This window comes from Aethalodelphis obliquidens, unplaced genomic scaffold (genome assembly GCF_003676395.1).
Source record: "Aethalodelphis obliquidens isolate GAN/ISIS:26980383/991018 unplaced genomic scaffold, ASM367639v1 scaffold9, whole genome shotgun sequence".
NCBI classification, from domain to species: domain Eukaryota; kingdom Metazoa; phylum Chordata; class Mammalia; order Artiodactyla; family Delphinidae; genus Aethalodelphis; species Aethalodelphis obliquidens.
This window is the reverse complement of record NW_020837953.1, coordinates 34768090-34783883: the sequence shown is the minus strand read 5'-3', so window position 1 is coordinate 34783883 and position 15794 is coordinate 34768090. Positions and strand designations below refer to the sequence as shown.

Sequence of the window (15794 nt, the reverse complement as noted above, 5' to 3'; positions counted from 1 at the left end):
GAAGATCCCACATGCCACGGAGCGGCTAGGCCTGTGAGCCATGGCCACTGAGCCTCCGCGTCCGGAGCCTGTGCTCCGCAAGGGGAGAGGCCACAACAGTGAGAGGCTCGCGTACCGCAAAAGAAAAAAAACTGCTTCTAGGAAACATGAAAAGAAGCATTTGATCTCACAATTAAATTTAATTTCATTGCAACTATCCAAGTCAAGCTTTACCTTGATCTTTGCTTCATCGGGTCCCTTTGTAGACTCTTGCACCTTGCTCCCCTGTTTCTCCCTTTGCCTGTAGGTCTTCATAACTCCACATAAAAATGCACTTTTGTTCTAGAACAGCCAAGTAATTCAATGAAAAAGAATCACCAGGAATTGATGAAGGGTCAAATACATATTTAAATTTCAGAAGACCAGAATTTTAACAAAATATTTACTCATTTATTCACTCAACAAATATTTGCAGAGTGGTTGTTACATGCCAGACTGGAACAGACAGCAGTTAAGACACACAAGACCTCCGGGGAGCTTACCTGCTACACTGGCAAAACAGTCTTCCATTGGTTGATATTTAAATGTATCTGGGCTATTTTGCCAGGTGTCCTGAATTTATTCCTCCCACCAACATTATTTCCCTCCAAGATAATAAAACAGGACCACATAATCCAAAAATATTACAAAGGAGTGGGAGACTTTTACTTTATGCTTGTGTTTCTGAAAACTCTCTGCCATGTAGATCATTTTTTCTTTAAGCTTATTTTTTAAAAGAAGCAGAGGTAGTCAGAAACAAAAATACCACTCCTCCACAGGAAAAAAAGTCACAGTAAAATAATTTCAGATCATTAGTTGTTCAAAGACATTTCTGAATAATGACCTTACCTGAACATGTGATAAGTCACTTTCCTTGAACTGCTGTAGTACAGACAGAGCTCCTTCTTCATTAAATTCCCTGAGAGCATCAATGGCTCTTTCATCAAGATCGACATAAGCTACCAAGCCTAAAAATTAAATTGAAAAGGGGTAACATTATTGCAACAAAGGGGATAATCTAAACTGTGCTATCAGTGTTTAATCAAGAATTGTTATATTTAATACTATCACTAACTACATTTTCATTTAACTATATGCATATAGGCAGCTATACAAATACTATACAGAAAGGTCAAGAGTACAAATATGAAAACAAAAGATAAAATGTCAACACCTATAAACATAAATTTCAATCCCCATATCCCCACAAAAACCAAAAAAATCCTAACCCCATTTCCCACTCCCCAAAACGTTTAAGTTCCGGAAGTTAAATCTGATGTACACATTGTACTACAGATTAAGCATTAATATAACATGTTAGGGTGATAAGAACACACTGTATTTCCCAAGGAGCAACCTTCAAATTACATGCACTGTTGGAGTTATTGCTAACCACACAAGAAGTGGGGAAAAAAATAAGAGAACCTTTTTTACTAAATAATTCTTTCCACTCTCCAAAAAGTGTCACAGGCTTTCCCTCCTTAACACCTAAGATAAAATGAAATTCATCTATTTATCTGAACATCTACTTTGCTGCAGTCAGAATGTGGAAAGGCATAATTTTAAACTTTTCTATAAATGCCAGTGCAGCTTGATTAATCAATTCTGAAAGTCATATTTTAAGGCATTTTTGTTCTTCATAAGTGTCACAATGAGATTTTAAAAGATGCTGTGGCATTCACAACACTGTCAATGACAATTTTTGCAAATGGCATTAAAAGGACTTTACTGTAGACTTAACGAGCAAACTATACAGAAAATATATGCACTGCATTCTATATATATACAGTATATTTAACTGCACACAGAACATTTACTAAGTTTAATTTCTTAAGTCTGTTAAATTTTATATTTCTCAATATATTTCAGAATTGATCCAAAGTAAAATGGAAATATTTGGCAGATTAAAACCCCCAAATCCATATGAACTAACATCAAAAGTGACTCCATTTTGGTAAAGCCAAAAAGAACTTTACTCCATAATAAATACTGTCACTTGCGAGGTTACTTTTAAAAAACTGTTGCCATGATTTGTTTTAAGAGCTCAAAATGAGCATGCCTAAATAACTGGAGTTTCCTTACTTGAATATTCCATATCACCACCCAAAGACACAACTCAGGATACCCATCAGTCCGTTCTGTCAATCCAACCCTACACCCAAACCATCAGCCTCTTATCAGTAACAGAACACTCTACAAGAGAGTATCTCGAAGCAGATCACTGCCAATTCTCTATGGCAGAATGTCACAGAAAGTTCCTGAGGACTGATTTTCAAATGGGACCATCACCCAGGAGTCATTTTGAGAAGTCATTTTAATGTCTAAAATTATCCTGAGCTTCTCAGATTAAAAAAAAAAGAAAATGTTTTAAGGACAAAAAACCCCCAGATATTTGTTACTACGGTACTTAAGACATGTTTGTGAGACAGTTCAATTCTCTCTCCCAGAATCTGGATAGGCACACAAAACACAGAGGAAGAAAGTTTCCATCTATGGCCCCAAAGGGGGAGGACACATTTATTTATGAACAACACTTCCTAAGGGGATACATTTCTCTCCCTCTTTAGAACTTCAAACCACTTACAACCACCATATTAAAATGTTCAAATTTCCTTAAGCACTTAACCATGGGACTCCTAGATTTAAAAAAAAACAAAGAAAGAAAAAAAAAGCAGCTGTTACAAACCAAACACTTCCAAATTACTGAGAGTTGTGGATTTCTGTCCGTTAGAAACTAGACAGGCCACAAACTCTCAAGGAGTCGGACATTTATTATCATTTCAGACAATACAGTCTAACTAGTCCTCTTATTATGCCACCTAATCAGACCTAAGCTGTTTTAACAATCACTTTAAGAAGCTAAAGTAGAAAAGTAAAAGCAAAATGATGACTGATTTAGATTAAGAAAAAATGTAAAATTTGATATGCTGAAACATATATATTAATTGATGGTAAATCTAAGACAAATTGATGTACTGTTCTGAAACAACTAAGACTGCATATTCAACACTAAGAAGGCTTTGAAATAATGAAATAAGAATATCAAAGTCAAACCCAATATGCCCTCAATGAAGGGAAAGTAACATTCAGCTCTATATAGATCAGAAACAATAATATTTAACCTTAAAAAAAGTCTATAAAATTCAAAGTGGTTTGCCCTCACTTTCATAACCAGTCAGAAACAAGAAATGTATATTATACCTGTCTGAAATATTTCATCAAGTCTTTCTGCCACCTTCTGTGGGAGGCCTGCCTCTATCAGTGTCTTGTAGTGTTCTGTGTGAGTTACACTGGAAGTATCCATTGGTTCTTCCTCTTCTTTTAACTGTACCGCATTACCATTCACCTGATTAGCCATTTTATTATGCTGCTGGAAAAAATTCAGGAGCTATATTACATTAAGCCAGAAATAACTAGTTTGTAGGACAATGCATGATTTATCTAAACTAATTTGTATACATGCTGCTAATAACTTCTATCAAAATATTATTTTATGATGCCTTTTCTGATGTATCTGACCTAAATTTGCATAATAATTCTGTAAAACCATGGAAAATGTACATGGAAGTGTTATTTAAGGAACTTCATGTACACTAGGTTAAATAAAGGCTTGAATTTACTTAAGGTAGAATCACTGATTAACAAAAGCAGCTGTTGTGTCCTGATGAGCTTATCAACAAATCACCACAAAATCCTAAAAAGCCCCTCAAGCTCTCAATTCTTACACAGTTTTAAAAAGTTTCGTTTAAAAACAGAATGAACACCCACAGACAACTTAAGGTTCAAGGACTTTCAAATTTTCCTAGCTCTGCTTCAAATCCAAGATAGGTGTGAAATAAATGCCCTGTTGTCTCTAGTTCAACATTCTGGTGATTTGGGTTTTCTCCGCCTCACTTAAAACAAAACAAAAAACACAACTTGACATTAATTTTTGTTCTAAAATTAATTTGCTATTCCCATTCACAGATTTAAAAGAAAAAATGACCAGGTTTAAAAGCTAAATGATTGTTTTAAGTCCACATAAAATAAAAAGTGAGCTACAGTTAAGGTTGCTTCTCAAAAAAAAAAAATCATGAGTGTATACTGAATTTTTCATATCAGTAAAATAAACCTAAAAAACATATTTTAGAACGGATAACTAATTTCTTCCAAATAGTTTCAACAAACATTACCTAATTAGGATAAACTTAGGTCAGATGTCTCAGATTAACCTACCCAAATCATTTTGGGTGTTCAACCTGTACGTAATGCTGAAGTGGATCAACTCCCTGAAGAAAGAGATTAAATAATAAAACCATACAAGGCCAGTCTCTATACTACCTCCTCAAAAGACGGAATTAAAGTTAAAGTGCATTTGTCTGTGGTGAAATTATAATGTGATGAAGGTAATAAGCACCAGAATAAAGACATTGCAACGAATACTGAAATAGACATGAAGATGGATTTCAAGGAAAAGCCTACTTTTCTTGATGAAACTCAAGATACCTAGTCAGCTATAAAGAAAATACAAGTTTCCTAAAAAGCACTAAAACCCATACGTAAGATAACCACACCTCCAGACTGCTTATCAAAACACTGTGCAAATGCACCAGGTGCAGTTTTCCGACTTAAAACAACTTCATTTCAAAGTCCACCGATACTTAGTTGAAGTTAATGAAAACGGGAGGAAGACTGAGAAGGAGGTAATACAGGGTAGGAAGAGAGGAAAATGCAGAAAGGGTTACTTTGAAAATGGGATAAACAATATCATGACTTCTTATGATTACAAAACATTATTAAGACTTAGTAACCCTCTAATGTCTACACAGACGCAGACTCCATGGTTAATCGCTGGGTGGATAAATGTTTCTCAAGGCAAGCCTCAAATTCTGATGAACTGGCAAAAACAAAAACATTCAAAACTGGCACTTTTGATCAAGAAACTACTTACAGTTTAAGATGAATAGTTTACTGATTAATACACCTACTTCTATAAAGATGCATCCTAAAGTCCAAAACATCTTTGTGAACATTGAGTTTTCCATGCTCCCCCACCCCCAAATACGACCATAAGATCATCAGAACTCAGAAGTTCTCCGTATCACAAGACCCTTGCAGTATTGCACCTTGGAATACTATTAGTTACGGAAAGAAAGCAAATTTTAACAGAAAAGTTCAACGAACATCTGTTAAGGTGGTATTTTTTAAGTATGTGTAAAGCAAAAAGACAAGTTGCATATCAAGCACAAGACAGAAATATTTATGACTACCATCCATTGCAAAGGCTCTCTACAAGTTGATTCTGAAATTGTTTGAAATTTACAAAAAAAGTCTGTAAACTTTAACAACAACAAAAACGTACAACTATTAGAGTCCAGAAAATAAAACCTTTCGGATCAAGGAAAAAGCTCTCTTCAAGCCAAATACAATGTGCTCATTTTAAAAAAGACTTTCATGTCATATGAGACCATTTAAAACTCTTGTGTGTATTCAATACGATGCCACACAGCCAAACCATATTTCTGGATGCAGCAAATACACTAATGTGACTTAAGTCATTTGATCTAAACTTTTTTGCGAAAAGTAGAAATTTAAATAAGGACTCCTGGGAGATTTGGGAAGTCTGGCACTAGCCCCTCCCTGATTTTTTCTGAACATCTCGTGAAAATTCTTCACATTTAAGAGACCGGCTTTAAAAGAACCAACGAAATGAAGACTAACGGTTATCTCATGGCTTAGGAAGTGTCAAGCCCTCAACCTACGACTGACTCATGAGACATAAATTCAGCCTCCGGAGGACAGCAAAAATCTGAAACAGGTAGTGTGAAAGGACTGAACCCTTCAAGAGCCCCGTGGCTTCAAGTTTTAAATTTTGGCAATTACGGTTTTTACCGCAGAAGAAAAAGAATCGCCTTTCCAATTTAGTGCGCCTACGACAGTCTTAGAATTAGGTATCTCAGGCGCCGCTCGAAGGCTAAGTTTCATGGCCTCTAGTAGTCATTTTTTCCTTCAAATCTCGACTCGAAGCATGCAGAATGGAGGAGGGGAGGGAGGCTTCCTACACAAACCAGCCTTTTGGCCTCTGCTTCACACAAAAGTTTTCTCCCGGCTCAGGTCACCCGGGGTTTGCATCCCGCCCTCTGCCCACCCGCTCCCCATGCCGGTCCGGATCACCAACACATCCCACTCGTGGCTAGGCCGGAAGAGACGGGAGCGAGACGGCTCCGGCGGGGAGAAGCAATGGGGCCGCGGGCGCCCCAGGCCGCCGGCCCGGCCCGGCCGCGTGGAGCAGCGGGCGGAGGCGGGAAAAGCGCGCCCGGCCCGGCAGCCTGCGCGGAGGGCGCCGGGCCGGCCGGACCGCGAGCCGGGAGTTGGAGGGGCGGGGGGAGGATGAGCGAGGGCGAGGAGACGCCTCGGCTGGGTCAGGCCCTCAACTGAGCGGCCGGACGAGGCTGAAACCGCCACCAGCCCATCCCCACCCCCACCCCGGGGCCTCGGAGCGAAAACGAAACTGGGGACAAGGCGCCGTGCCCCGGCCGGGCCCAGTAGGGTCAGATCGGGGCTCCCGGCCCCTCCCCCCGCGGGCCGGCGCGAGACTCACCGGGGCAGAGCTGGGGCCGACGGCCGGGCCCGTGAGAATCAGCGCGAGGCGCTTTGAAAACGACTAGAAATGGCGCGCGCGCCACCCCCTCCCCCCCTCATGGACAGAGACGCGATCCCGGCAGCACGCGGGGTTTCCCGGAACTGCTTCCAGGGACTCCGAGAGGCCGGGCAATCACCGCGCGCGGCGGCCTGAGGAGCAGCTCAGAAGACCAATAGTAGCGAGAAGAGGCGCACCACGCCGGACGACTTGGGAGCCAATCGATGAAGCCGTCGGCTGAGCCAATGAGGGAACTCAGCGCCGCCGGCTGGGGAGCCTCCGGGGCGGGGGCAGGAACACAAAGGGGTCTGTGGCGAAGCCCCGGGTGGAGGCGAAGCAGCGGTGCTCCAGGCCCAGGGTGCCGAGGCTCCTCCCTCTTCGTCTGCAGCCGGCGCGAGGCCGAAAAAGTAGGCCGCCTCTGGAGCCCCGCCCCCTACCGTCCGCACCGGCTTGTTCGGCCGCGGCCCTCCCGCCCCTTGGCTGGCGCCACAGCGCCTGTAATCCCCCCGGGAGCCGCCGCCGCCGGCGTTCGCCCCAGACACGCCCACCGCCACGCGGTCCGGCCTCCCTCTTGGTCGTCTTTTGGGCGCTAGTTAGAACACGGTGTAAGGTTTTGGCTCGTCTGTTTTGTTGGAGAATTTCTTCGTGTAGAAAATCATTCCATGGAACGCTCGGAAAGCTGACTCCCGGGCTCCCTTCCACACATCGTTGGGAGCAGCTCAGAATGTGAGGGAAATCGCTAAAGTGGGCGTTTCTCAAGAGCAATGTTACCTACAAATGACAGAGCAGAGACCTTTCTTCACGGGGTTTGGAGCTAATGAATATTCACAAGGTAGATAGGGCAGATGTATGCATCTACGAAACCAAAGGAATCGTGCAAGGAAAAGGGCTCATTCCCAAAGGAGACTAATCCCGTTATTCCTAAACATTTCTCACCTTCCACCCCCTACTGGTTTGTTCCCTGTCTTGCCTTAGTCCAAACCTATCTCATCCCACGGCCCTCCCTTCCCGACCCCATCTCCACTGCCCCATCCCTCTCGGGAAGTGGAGGAAGCCAAGCGGTGGTCTGCAAGATTTCCAGATAACTTCGAGGATCGTTTAAATTTCCCAGAAGCTATCAACCAAAAATTAATTATGGAAAACCTATGTGCCCGGTACTGGGCTAAACGTCACGGTGAATCCAACTTTTGTATTATGGGGTGTGAAACTTATACAAATGCTGGGATCCTTTAGAAAAATAATATAAAATGATGAGTGCAAATTTAGGAAGAGTCTTGGAAGGGCATGGTAAAGGGACTTTGAAGCTTAACCCTTATTAGCTTCACATAAGTCTGCGTCTAGCTCGAGGGTTCTTAACCTATTTTGTGCCATTCGACAGTCTGGTAAAAGCTATGGATCTTTTAGGTTTTTAAATGCGTAAAATAAAGTAAAATACATAGCATTACAAATGTTGAAATACAATCAGGAAATACTTTTTTTTTTTTTTGGTGGTACGCGGGCTTCTCACTGTTGTGGCCTCTCCCGTTGCGGAGCACAGGCTCCGGACGCGCAGGCTCAGCGGCCATGGCTCACAGGCCCAGCCGCTCCGCGGCATGGAGGGATCTTCCTGGACTGGGGCACGAACCCGTGTCCCCTGCCTCGTTAGGCGGACTCTCAACCACTGCGCCACCAGGAAAGCCCGGTAATACATTTTTAAAACTCTTGTGACATAGTAATCTTTTTCTTTAAATATTAAATATCAAGATCGTGAAGCAGGTCAAACAACTACTGAAATGTAAGCAATGAGGAGGTATTTCAAGAAATCCCACAACTATAATGTGTATGAAAATATCTGTGATTCCTATTGGTGACTGAGTGAAAAGTACTGCTAATTCTCTGGTTTGTTGCCTACATTCACAATGGGGAAAAATGCTTAATTTTGGCAGCATATTAGTGAGAATAAAGTTGTTATTTCATTCCCTTCCAAGTTGAAGGGCCAGTGAATTCCATTCAGAGATTCTTTTAAGTCCATTTAACACAGGATAAGAACCGCTGGACTGGATACTGTAATTAAAGTGATTCTATCATCCAATATTTTCTGAGATAATATTTCAAATATTCACCCATATGGTCCTCCTAAGTATTGTAAGGAACGGCACCAAGAAATAAATGGAGGAGAGCTTAAACAAGCTTTATTTGGGAACGCTCCCGGGCGAGGTTCACTGGTCCGAGTGAAAGGGGCCAGAGAAGTCGCGCCCGGGCGAGGGTTTGGGCAGAATTTATAGGGGAAGAAGGGAAAGGGGTGTGGTGAATCTGGGAGGGCGCAGGGTATTCCTTATTTGGTGGTCTTTTCGGGTATCGTGGCAATATCTGGTGCCGGTCGCATCAGTCTTGGGACCGTTAGTCCCGCCCCTCGAAAGGCGGGAAGGCTGGGCCGGGTGGAAAGCCCCCAGGTCAGTTCCTGGAACTGGGTGGTCCGGAAAGTCTCCAGGTCAGTTTCTGGAACTGGGTGGTCCGGAAAGTTTCGGTCTGATGCAACCTGTGAGTCTAATTGCGTTCCCCTGCCTCGGGCCAGTTGGCCTTACAAGTATACTCCACCTTTTCAGACCATATATCTTGATTTTTTTGAATTGGAAAGTATGGTCATCTGAGCTTTGCATTTCAAAAACAACTGTGTGTGTGTGTGCATTCGTGAATGCAGTATTATACAGATATTTGTTGTACGCCCTCTACATATAAATCACTGTGCTGAAAGTAGGAAATATAAAATGAATAAAACAATCTGTCCTCTGAGAGCTTACATTCTAGCTGACAAGTCAGGACAAGTATACAAATAGATATAATAAAAATGAGTTGCTAGGGAGAGCTCCAGCTAACCTTTTTTTAACCTTTTAACCTTTTAACCTTTTTCTTTTTAAAACTAGCTGTATTTTTTTAGTAGATGTTCTTTTATTTTATTTTATTTGTCTGTGCTGGGTCTTAGTTGCAACATGTGGGATCTAGTTCCCTGACCAGGGATTGAACCCAGGCCCCCTGCATTGGGAGCGCAGTTCTAGCCACTGGACCACCAGGGAAGTCCCAGTAGATGTTCTTTATTACTTTGAAGAAGTTTCGTTTTATTCCTAATTTGTTGAGAGTTTTTTAGAATGGATGTTGGATTTTCCCAAATGTTTTTTCTCTATTGATCATGTGGTTTTTGTCCTTTATCAGTACAGTAAATGATTTTGGATTTTAAACAAATCTTGTATCCAATTTGTTTTTGAGCTTCTCAGATGTGTAGATTAGTGTTTTCTATTAATTTGGGGATTTTTTTGGCCATTCTTTCTTTCCTTATTTCTTCTTTTTTTTTATACAGCAGGTTCTTATTAGTCATCAATTTTATACACATAAGTGTATACATGTAAATCCCAATTGCCCAATTCATCACACCCCCACCCCCACCCCCCCGCAGCTTTCCCCCCTTGGTGTCCATATATTTGTTCTCTACATCTGTGTCTCAATTTCTGCCCTGCAAACCGGTTCATCTGTACCATTTTTCTAGGTTCCACATATATGCATTAATATACGATATTTGTTTTTCTCCTTCTGACTTACTTCACTCTGTATGACAGTCTCTAGATCCATCCACGTCTCAACAAATGACCCAATTTCATTCCTTTTTATGGCTGAGTAATATTCCATTGTATATATGTACCACATCTTCTGTATCCATTCGTCTGTCAATGGGCATTTAGGTTGCTTCCATGACCTGGCTATTGTAAATAGTGCTGCAGTGAACATTAGGGTGCACGTGTCTTTTTGAATTGTGGTTTTCTCTGGGTATATGCCCAGTAGTGGGACTGATGGATCATCTGGTAATTCTATTCTTAGTTTTTTAAGGAACCTCCATACTGTTCTCCATGGTGGCTGTATCAGTTTACATTCCCACCAACAGTGCAAGAGGGTTCCCTTTTCTCCACACCCTCTCCAGCATTTGTTGTTTGTAGATTTTCTGATGAAGCCCATTCTAACTGGTGTGAGGTGATACCTCATTGTAGTTTTGATTTGCAGTTCTCTAATAATTAGTGATGTTGAGTAGCCTTTCATGTGCTTCTTGGCCATCTGTATGTCTTCTTTGGAGAAATGTCTATTTAGGTCTTCTGCCCATTTTTGGATTGGGTTGTTTGTTCTTTTAATATTGAGCTGCATGAGCTGTTTATATATTTTGGAGATTAATCCTTTGTCCGTTGATTTGTTTGCAAATATTTTCTCCCGTTCTGAGGGTTGTCTTTTCGTCTTGTTTATGGTTTCCTTTGCTGTGCAAAAGGTTTTAAGTTTCATTAGGTCCCATTTGTTTATTTTTGTTTTTATTTCCACTACTGTAGGAGGTGGATCAAAAAAGATCTTGCTGTGATTTATGTCAAAGAGCATTCTTCCTATGTTTTCCTCTAAGAGTTTTATAGTGTACAGTCTTACATTTAGGTCTCTAATCCATTTTGAGTTCATTTTTGTGTATGGTGTTAGGGAGTGTTCTAATTTCATTCTTTTACATGTAGCTGTCCAGTTTTCCCAGCACCACTTATTGAAGAGACTGTCTTTTCTCCATTGTATATCCTTGCCTCCTTTGTCATAGATTAGTTGACAATAGGTACGTGGGTTTACTTCTGGGCTTTCTATCTTGTTCCATTGATCTATGTTTCTGTTTTTGTGCCAGTACCATATTGTCTTGATTACTGTAGCTTTGTAGTATAGTCTGAAGTCAGGGAGTCTGATTCCTCCAGCTCCGTTTTTTTTCCCTCAAGACTGCTTTGGCTATTCAGGGTCTTTTGTGTCTCCATACAAATTTTAAGATTTTTTGTTCTAGATCCGTAAAAAGTGCCATTGGTAATTTGATAGGGATTGCATTGAATCTGTAGATTGCTTTCAGTAGTATAGTCATTTTCACAATATTGATTCTTCCAATCCAAGAACATGGTATATCTCTCCATCTGTTGGTATCATCTTTAATTTCTTTCATCAGTGTCTTATAGTTGTCATTGTCATTTGTCTCTAGGTATTTTTTGATTCCCTCTTTGATTTCTTCAGTGATCTCTTGGTTATTTAGCAACGTAGTGTTTAGCCTCCATGTGTTTGTGTTTTTTACGTTTTTTCCCTGTAATTGATTTCTAATTTCATAGTGTTGTGGTCAGAAAAGATGCTTGATATGATTTCACTTTTCTTAAATTTACTGAGGCTTGATTTGTGACCCAAGATGTGATCTATCCTGGAGAATGTTCCATGTTCACGTGAGAAGAAAGTGTAATCTGCTGTTTTTGGATGGAATGTCCTATAAATATCAATTAAATCTATCTGGTCTATTGTGTCATTTAAAGCTTCTGTTTCCTTATTTATTTTCATTTTGGATGATCTGTCCATTGGTGTAAGTGAGGTGTTAAAGTCCCCCACTATTATTGTGTTACTGTCGATTTCCACTTTTACAGCTGTTAGCGGTTGCCTTACGTATTGAGGTGCTCCTATGTTGGGTGCATGTATATTTATAATTGTTATATCTTCTTCTTGGATTGATCCCTTGATCATTATGTACTGTCCTTCCTTGTCTCTTGTAACATTCTTTATTTTAAAGTCTATTTTATCTGATATGAGTATTGCTACTCCAGCTTTCTTTTGATTTCCATTTGCATGGAATATCTTTTTCCATCCCCTCACTTTCAGTCTCTATGTGTCCCTAGGTCTGAAGTGGGTCTCTTGTAGACAGTATATATATGGGTTTTGTTTTTGTATCCATTCAGCAAGCCTGTGTCTTTTTGTTCGAGCATTTAATCCATTCACGTTTAAGATAGTTATCGATGTGTATGTTCCTATGATTATTTTCTTAATTGTTTTGGGTTTGTTGTTGTAGGTCCTTTTCTTCTCTTGTGTTTCCACTTAGAGAAGTTCCTTTAGCATTTGTTGTAGAGCAGGTTTGGTGGTGCTGAATTCTCTTAGCTTTTGCTTGTCTGTAAAGCTTCTGATTTCTCCATCGAATCTGAATGAGATCCTTGCCGGGTAGAGTAATCTTGGTTGTAGGTTCTTCCCTTTCATCACTTTAAATATGTCATGCCACTCCCTTCTGGTTTGTAGAATTTCTGCTGAGAAATCAGCTGTTAACCTTATGGGAGTTCCCTTGTATGTTATTTGTCATTTTTCCCTTGCTGCTTTCAATAATTTTTCTTTGTCTTTAATTTTTGCCGACTTGATTACTATGTGTCTCGGTGTGTTTCTCCTTGGGTTTATCCTGTATGGGACTTGCTGCACTTCCTGGACTTGGGTGGCTATTTCCTTTCCCATGTTAGGGAAGTTGTCAACTATAATCTCTTCAAATATTTTCTCGGGTCCTTTCTCTCTCTCTTCTCCTTCTGGGACCCCTATAATGCGAATGTTGTTCTGTTTAATGCTATCCCAGAGATCTCTTAGGCTGTCTTCATTTCTTTTCATTTTTTTTCTTTATTCTGTTCTGCAGCAGTGAATTCCACCATTCTGTCTTCCAGGTCACTTATCCGTTCTTCTGCCTCAGTTATTCTGCTATTGATTCCTTCTAGTGTCGTTTTCATTTCAGTTATTGTATTGTTCATCTCTGTTTGTTTGTTCTTTAATTCTTCTAGGTGTTTGTTAAACGTTTCTTGCATCTTCTTGATCTTTGTCTCCATTCTTTTCCCGAGGTCCTGGGTCATCTTCATTATCATTATTCTGAATTCTTTTTCTGGAAGGTTGCCTATCTCCACTTCATTTAGTTGTTTTTCTGGGGTTTTATCTTGTTCCTTCATCTGGTACATAGCTCTCTGCCTTTTCATCTTGTCTATCTTTCTTTGAATGTGGTTTTTGTTCCACAGCCAGCAGGATTGTAGTTCTTCTTGCTTCTGCTGTCTGCCCTCTGGTGGATGAGGCTATCTAAGAGACTTGTGCAGGTTTCCTGATGGGAGGGACTGTTGGTGGGTAGCTATCTCTAACCTTTTAAGATGAGGTAACACAGCACGGCCGAGACGAGTCCACAGCCCTGCCCCGTGACAGACCAAATCTGTGGTCTGACTGGTATGTCAATGAACAACATGCTTTTGCTTCTTAAAACAATTACAGGGCACCAGAATATTCAAACTGAAGCTTTGACTTTTACCACTTACAACCTGAAATAACAAAGAATGTTTAAAATTACCAAACCTTTTTATTGGATCCTTAGATTAATCTTCATCTTGCTTGTCCCTTTCATGATTCTAAAAGAAACAGTCTGTTCCTCAGACTCCAAACAAGATTACATCAATTCAGCCTCTTCAAAATGCCTTCACTTGCTACTAACAAGGTTAAGCCATCCAAGACACAGTTTGAAGTCACACACAGGGGAAAGGAAAAAAGAGATAATATAGAGGGACTTACCTGGTGGTACAGTGGTAAAGGATCCGCCTTACAATGCAGGGGACGTGGGTTCGATCCCTGGTCAGGGGACTAAGATTCCACATGCTGTGGGCCAATTAAGCCCACATGCGACAACTACTGAGCTCACACGCCTCAACTAGAGCCCGCGTGAGGTAAACTACAGAGCCCACGTGCTCTGGAACCCATGCGCCACAACTAGAGAAGAGGAAACCTGCACGCCACAAGTAGAAGCCCATGCTGCAAGGAAAGATCCTGCATGCCTCAGCGAAGATCCCACATGCTGCACCTAAGACCCAACGCAGCCAAAAATAAAATAAATAATAAATGTCTTTATTTACCATTTTCCAAAATGATAGTGCTCCAACCAAGACTGGCCAGAGCTGAACACTGTCTCTCATTTTTACCTCCTAGGATTATGCTTCTTTTAAAAAATAAATTGCCGTATGGGTGGCTTGCAATAGCTTGTAGTCAACTTACCCCAAGGCCTGCTTTATCATCATTTTTGTGTGCCTGCTTTATCATCATTTTTGCATTTGTTCTTTTGAAGATTATCCTAGCTGGCCCAATGAGTTCCCTTCTAATTCTCAAATTCATCAAGCTGTTTTAAAGTGGAAAGAGTGTTTCTTCATCTTAGTGACACAACGTTTTAAACAATAATCACTACCATTTATGGAGCTCTTACCATGTTCCAATGTTTTACAAATGCTGTTCCTGATCCTCTCATGAAATCTTAAAGGCTAGTAATATTACCCCATTTTATTGAAGAAACAAGGCTCAGGGAGGTTAAAACATTTGCTCAAAGCCACACAGCTGAACAAAGACTCAAACCGAGTTGTTTTTTTTTTGTTTTGCATTACTAGGGCCTCTCACTGTTGTGGCCTCTCCTGTCGCGGAGCCCAGGCTCCGGACGCGCAGGCTCAGCGGCCATGGCTCACGGGCCCAGACGCTCCGTGGCATGTGGGATCTTCCCGGACCGGGACACTAACCCCTGTCCCCTGCATCGGCAGGCTGACTCTCAACCACTGCGCCACCAGGGAAGCCCTCAAACCGAGTTTTGAGCTACTTCATCAAGCTCCTTTTCAATTAAAGTCTTATTGTTGGCAGATTCTTCATTTGTAGAGGTAGACATTTTTATCAGTCAAAAACCCATCATTGTCAATCTGATGAATAAGTTAGAAAATACTATTTAGAGCCCAAAGCAAACTGTGATATAAGATAATGAGAACATTTTCCTTATGTGCTTTGCAAATTGGCTCTGCAATGCAGTTTGAACATGTTCTGAGAAATGACAGTATCTAAGAACAAAACTGTGGACTCACAACGTCTCAATATTGAGGAGCAACAACCGTTTGGGTAGCTTTGCTAGAAAAGAAAACATCCCATGGAGATTATACCTACATAGACTTCATGATACTAGTTAGCATTTTAAAGCATTTGCCATGCTATCTCATTTAATTCTCACAATATATGAGGCAAGTACCAAAAGGTATCATCTCCCTTTTGCCGGTGAAGAAACTAATTCCCAGGTCAGAGTTGAGACTCAGACTCTGACGTAACTCCAAATTCCAGTCTCATAATCATTACGGTACACAGCCAGAAGAGATGAATGAAACCCAATAAAGTTAAACCTTTGTCTTTTTAAGCCTTCATATTTCCAAACCTGAAGTTGGTAGTCTCTGACTTTGAAATTATTTTTGTCCTTCTTTTTTAAATGAATTCTCTGCTCTCCTTGGGTTCTGTTGAGGGAATATAGAAAAAGTGGGGGAAAAAAGTGAAAAAGAAAGTTAGCAAA

The 15794-nt window shown here is 40.9% G+C and overlaps 1 protein-coding gene across 9 annotated transcripts in view; it reads right to left on the bottom strand.

Moving 5' to 3' along the window:
* HNRNPR (heterogeneous nuclear ribonucleoprotein R) overlaps positions 1–6725 on the bottom strand; it is a 35156-nt gene extending 28431 nt beyond the window's left edge. For 2 of the 9 annotated variants that reach the window (XM_027109790.1, XM_027109792.1), the window contains exons 1-4: positions 6599–6725; positions 3220–3385; positions 868–986; positions 214–321 (exon numbers count right to left, since the gene is read on the bottom strand). In XM_027109790.1, coding sequence (XP_026965591.1) covers positions 214–321; positions 868–986; positions 3220–3376 — 384 coding nt within the window. In that variant the 5' untranslated portion in view covers positions 3377–3385; positions 6599–6725. Of the gene's footprint in view, positions 1–213; positions 322–867; positions 987–3219; positions 3389–6598 lie in introns of those variants that run through there. The other 7 variants (XM_027109791.1, XM_027109793.1, XM_027109796.1 and 4 more) reach the window with 4 other exon arrangements.
* Between the last annotated feature and the right edge of the window lie 9069 nt (positions 6726–15794).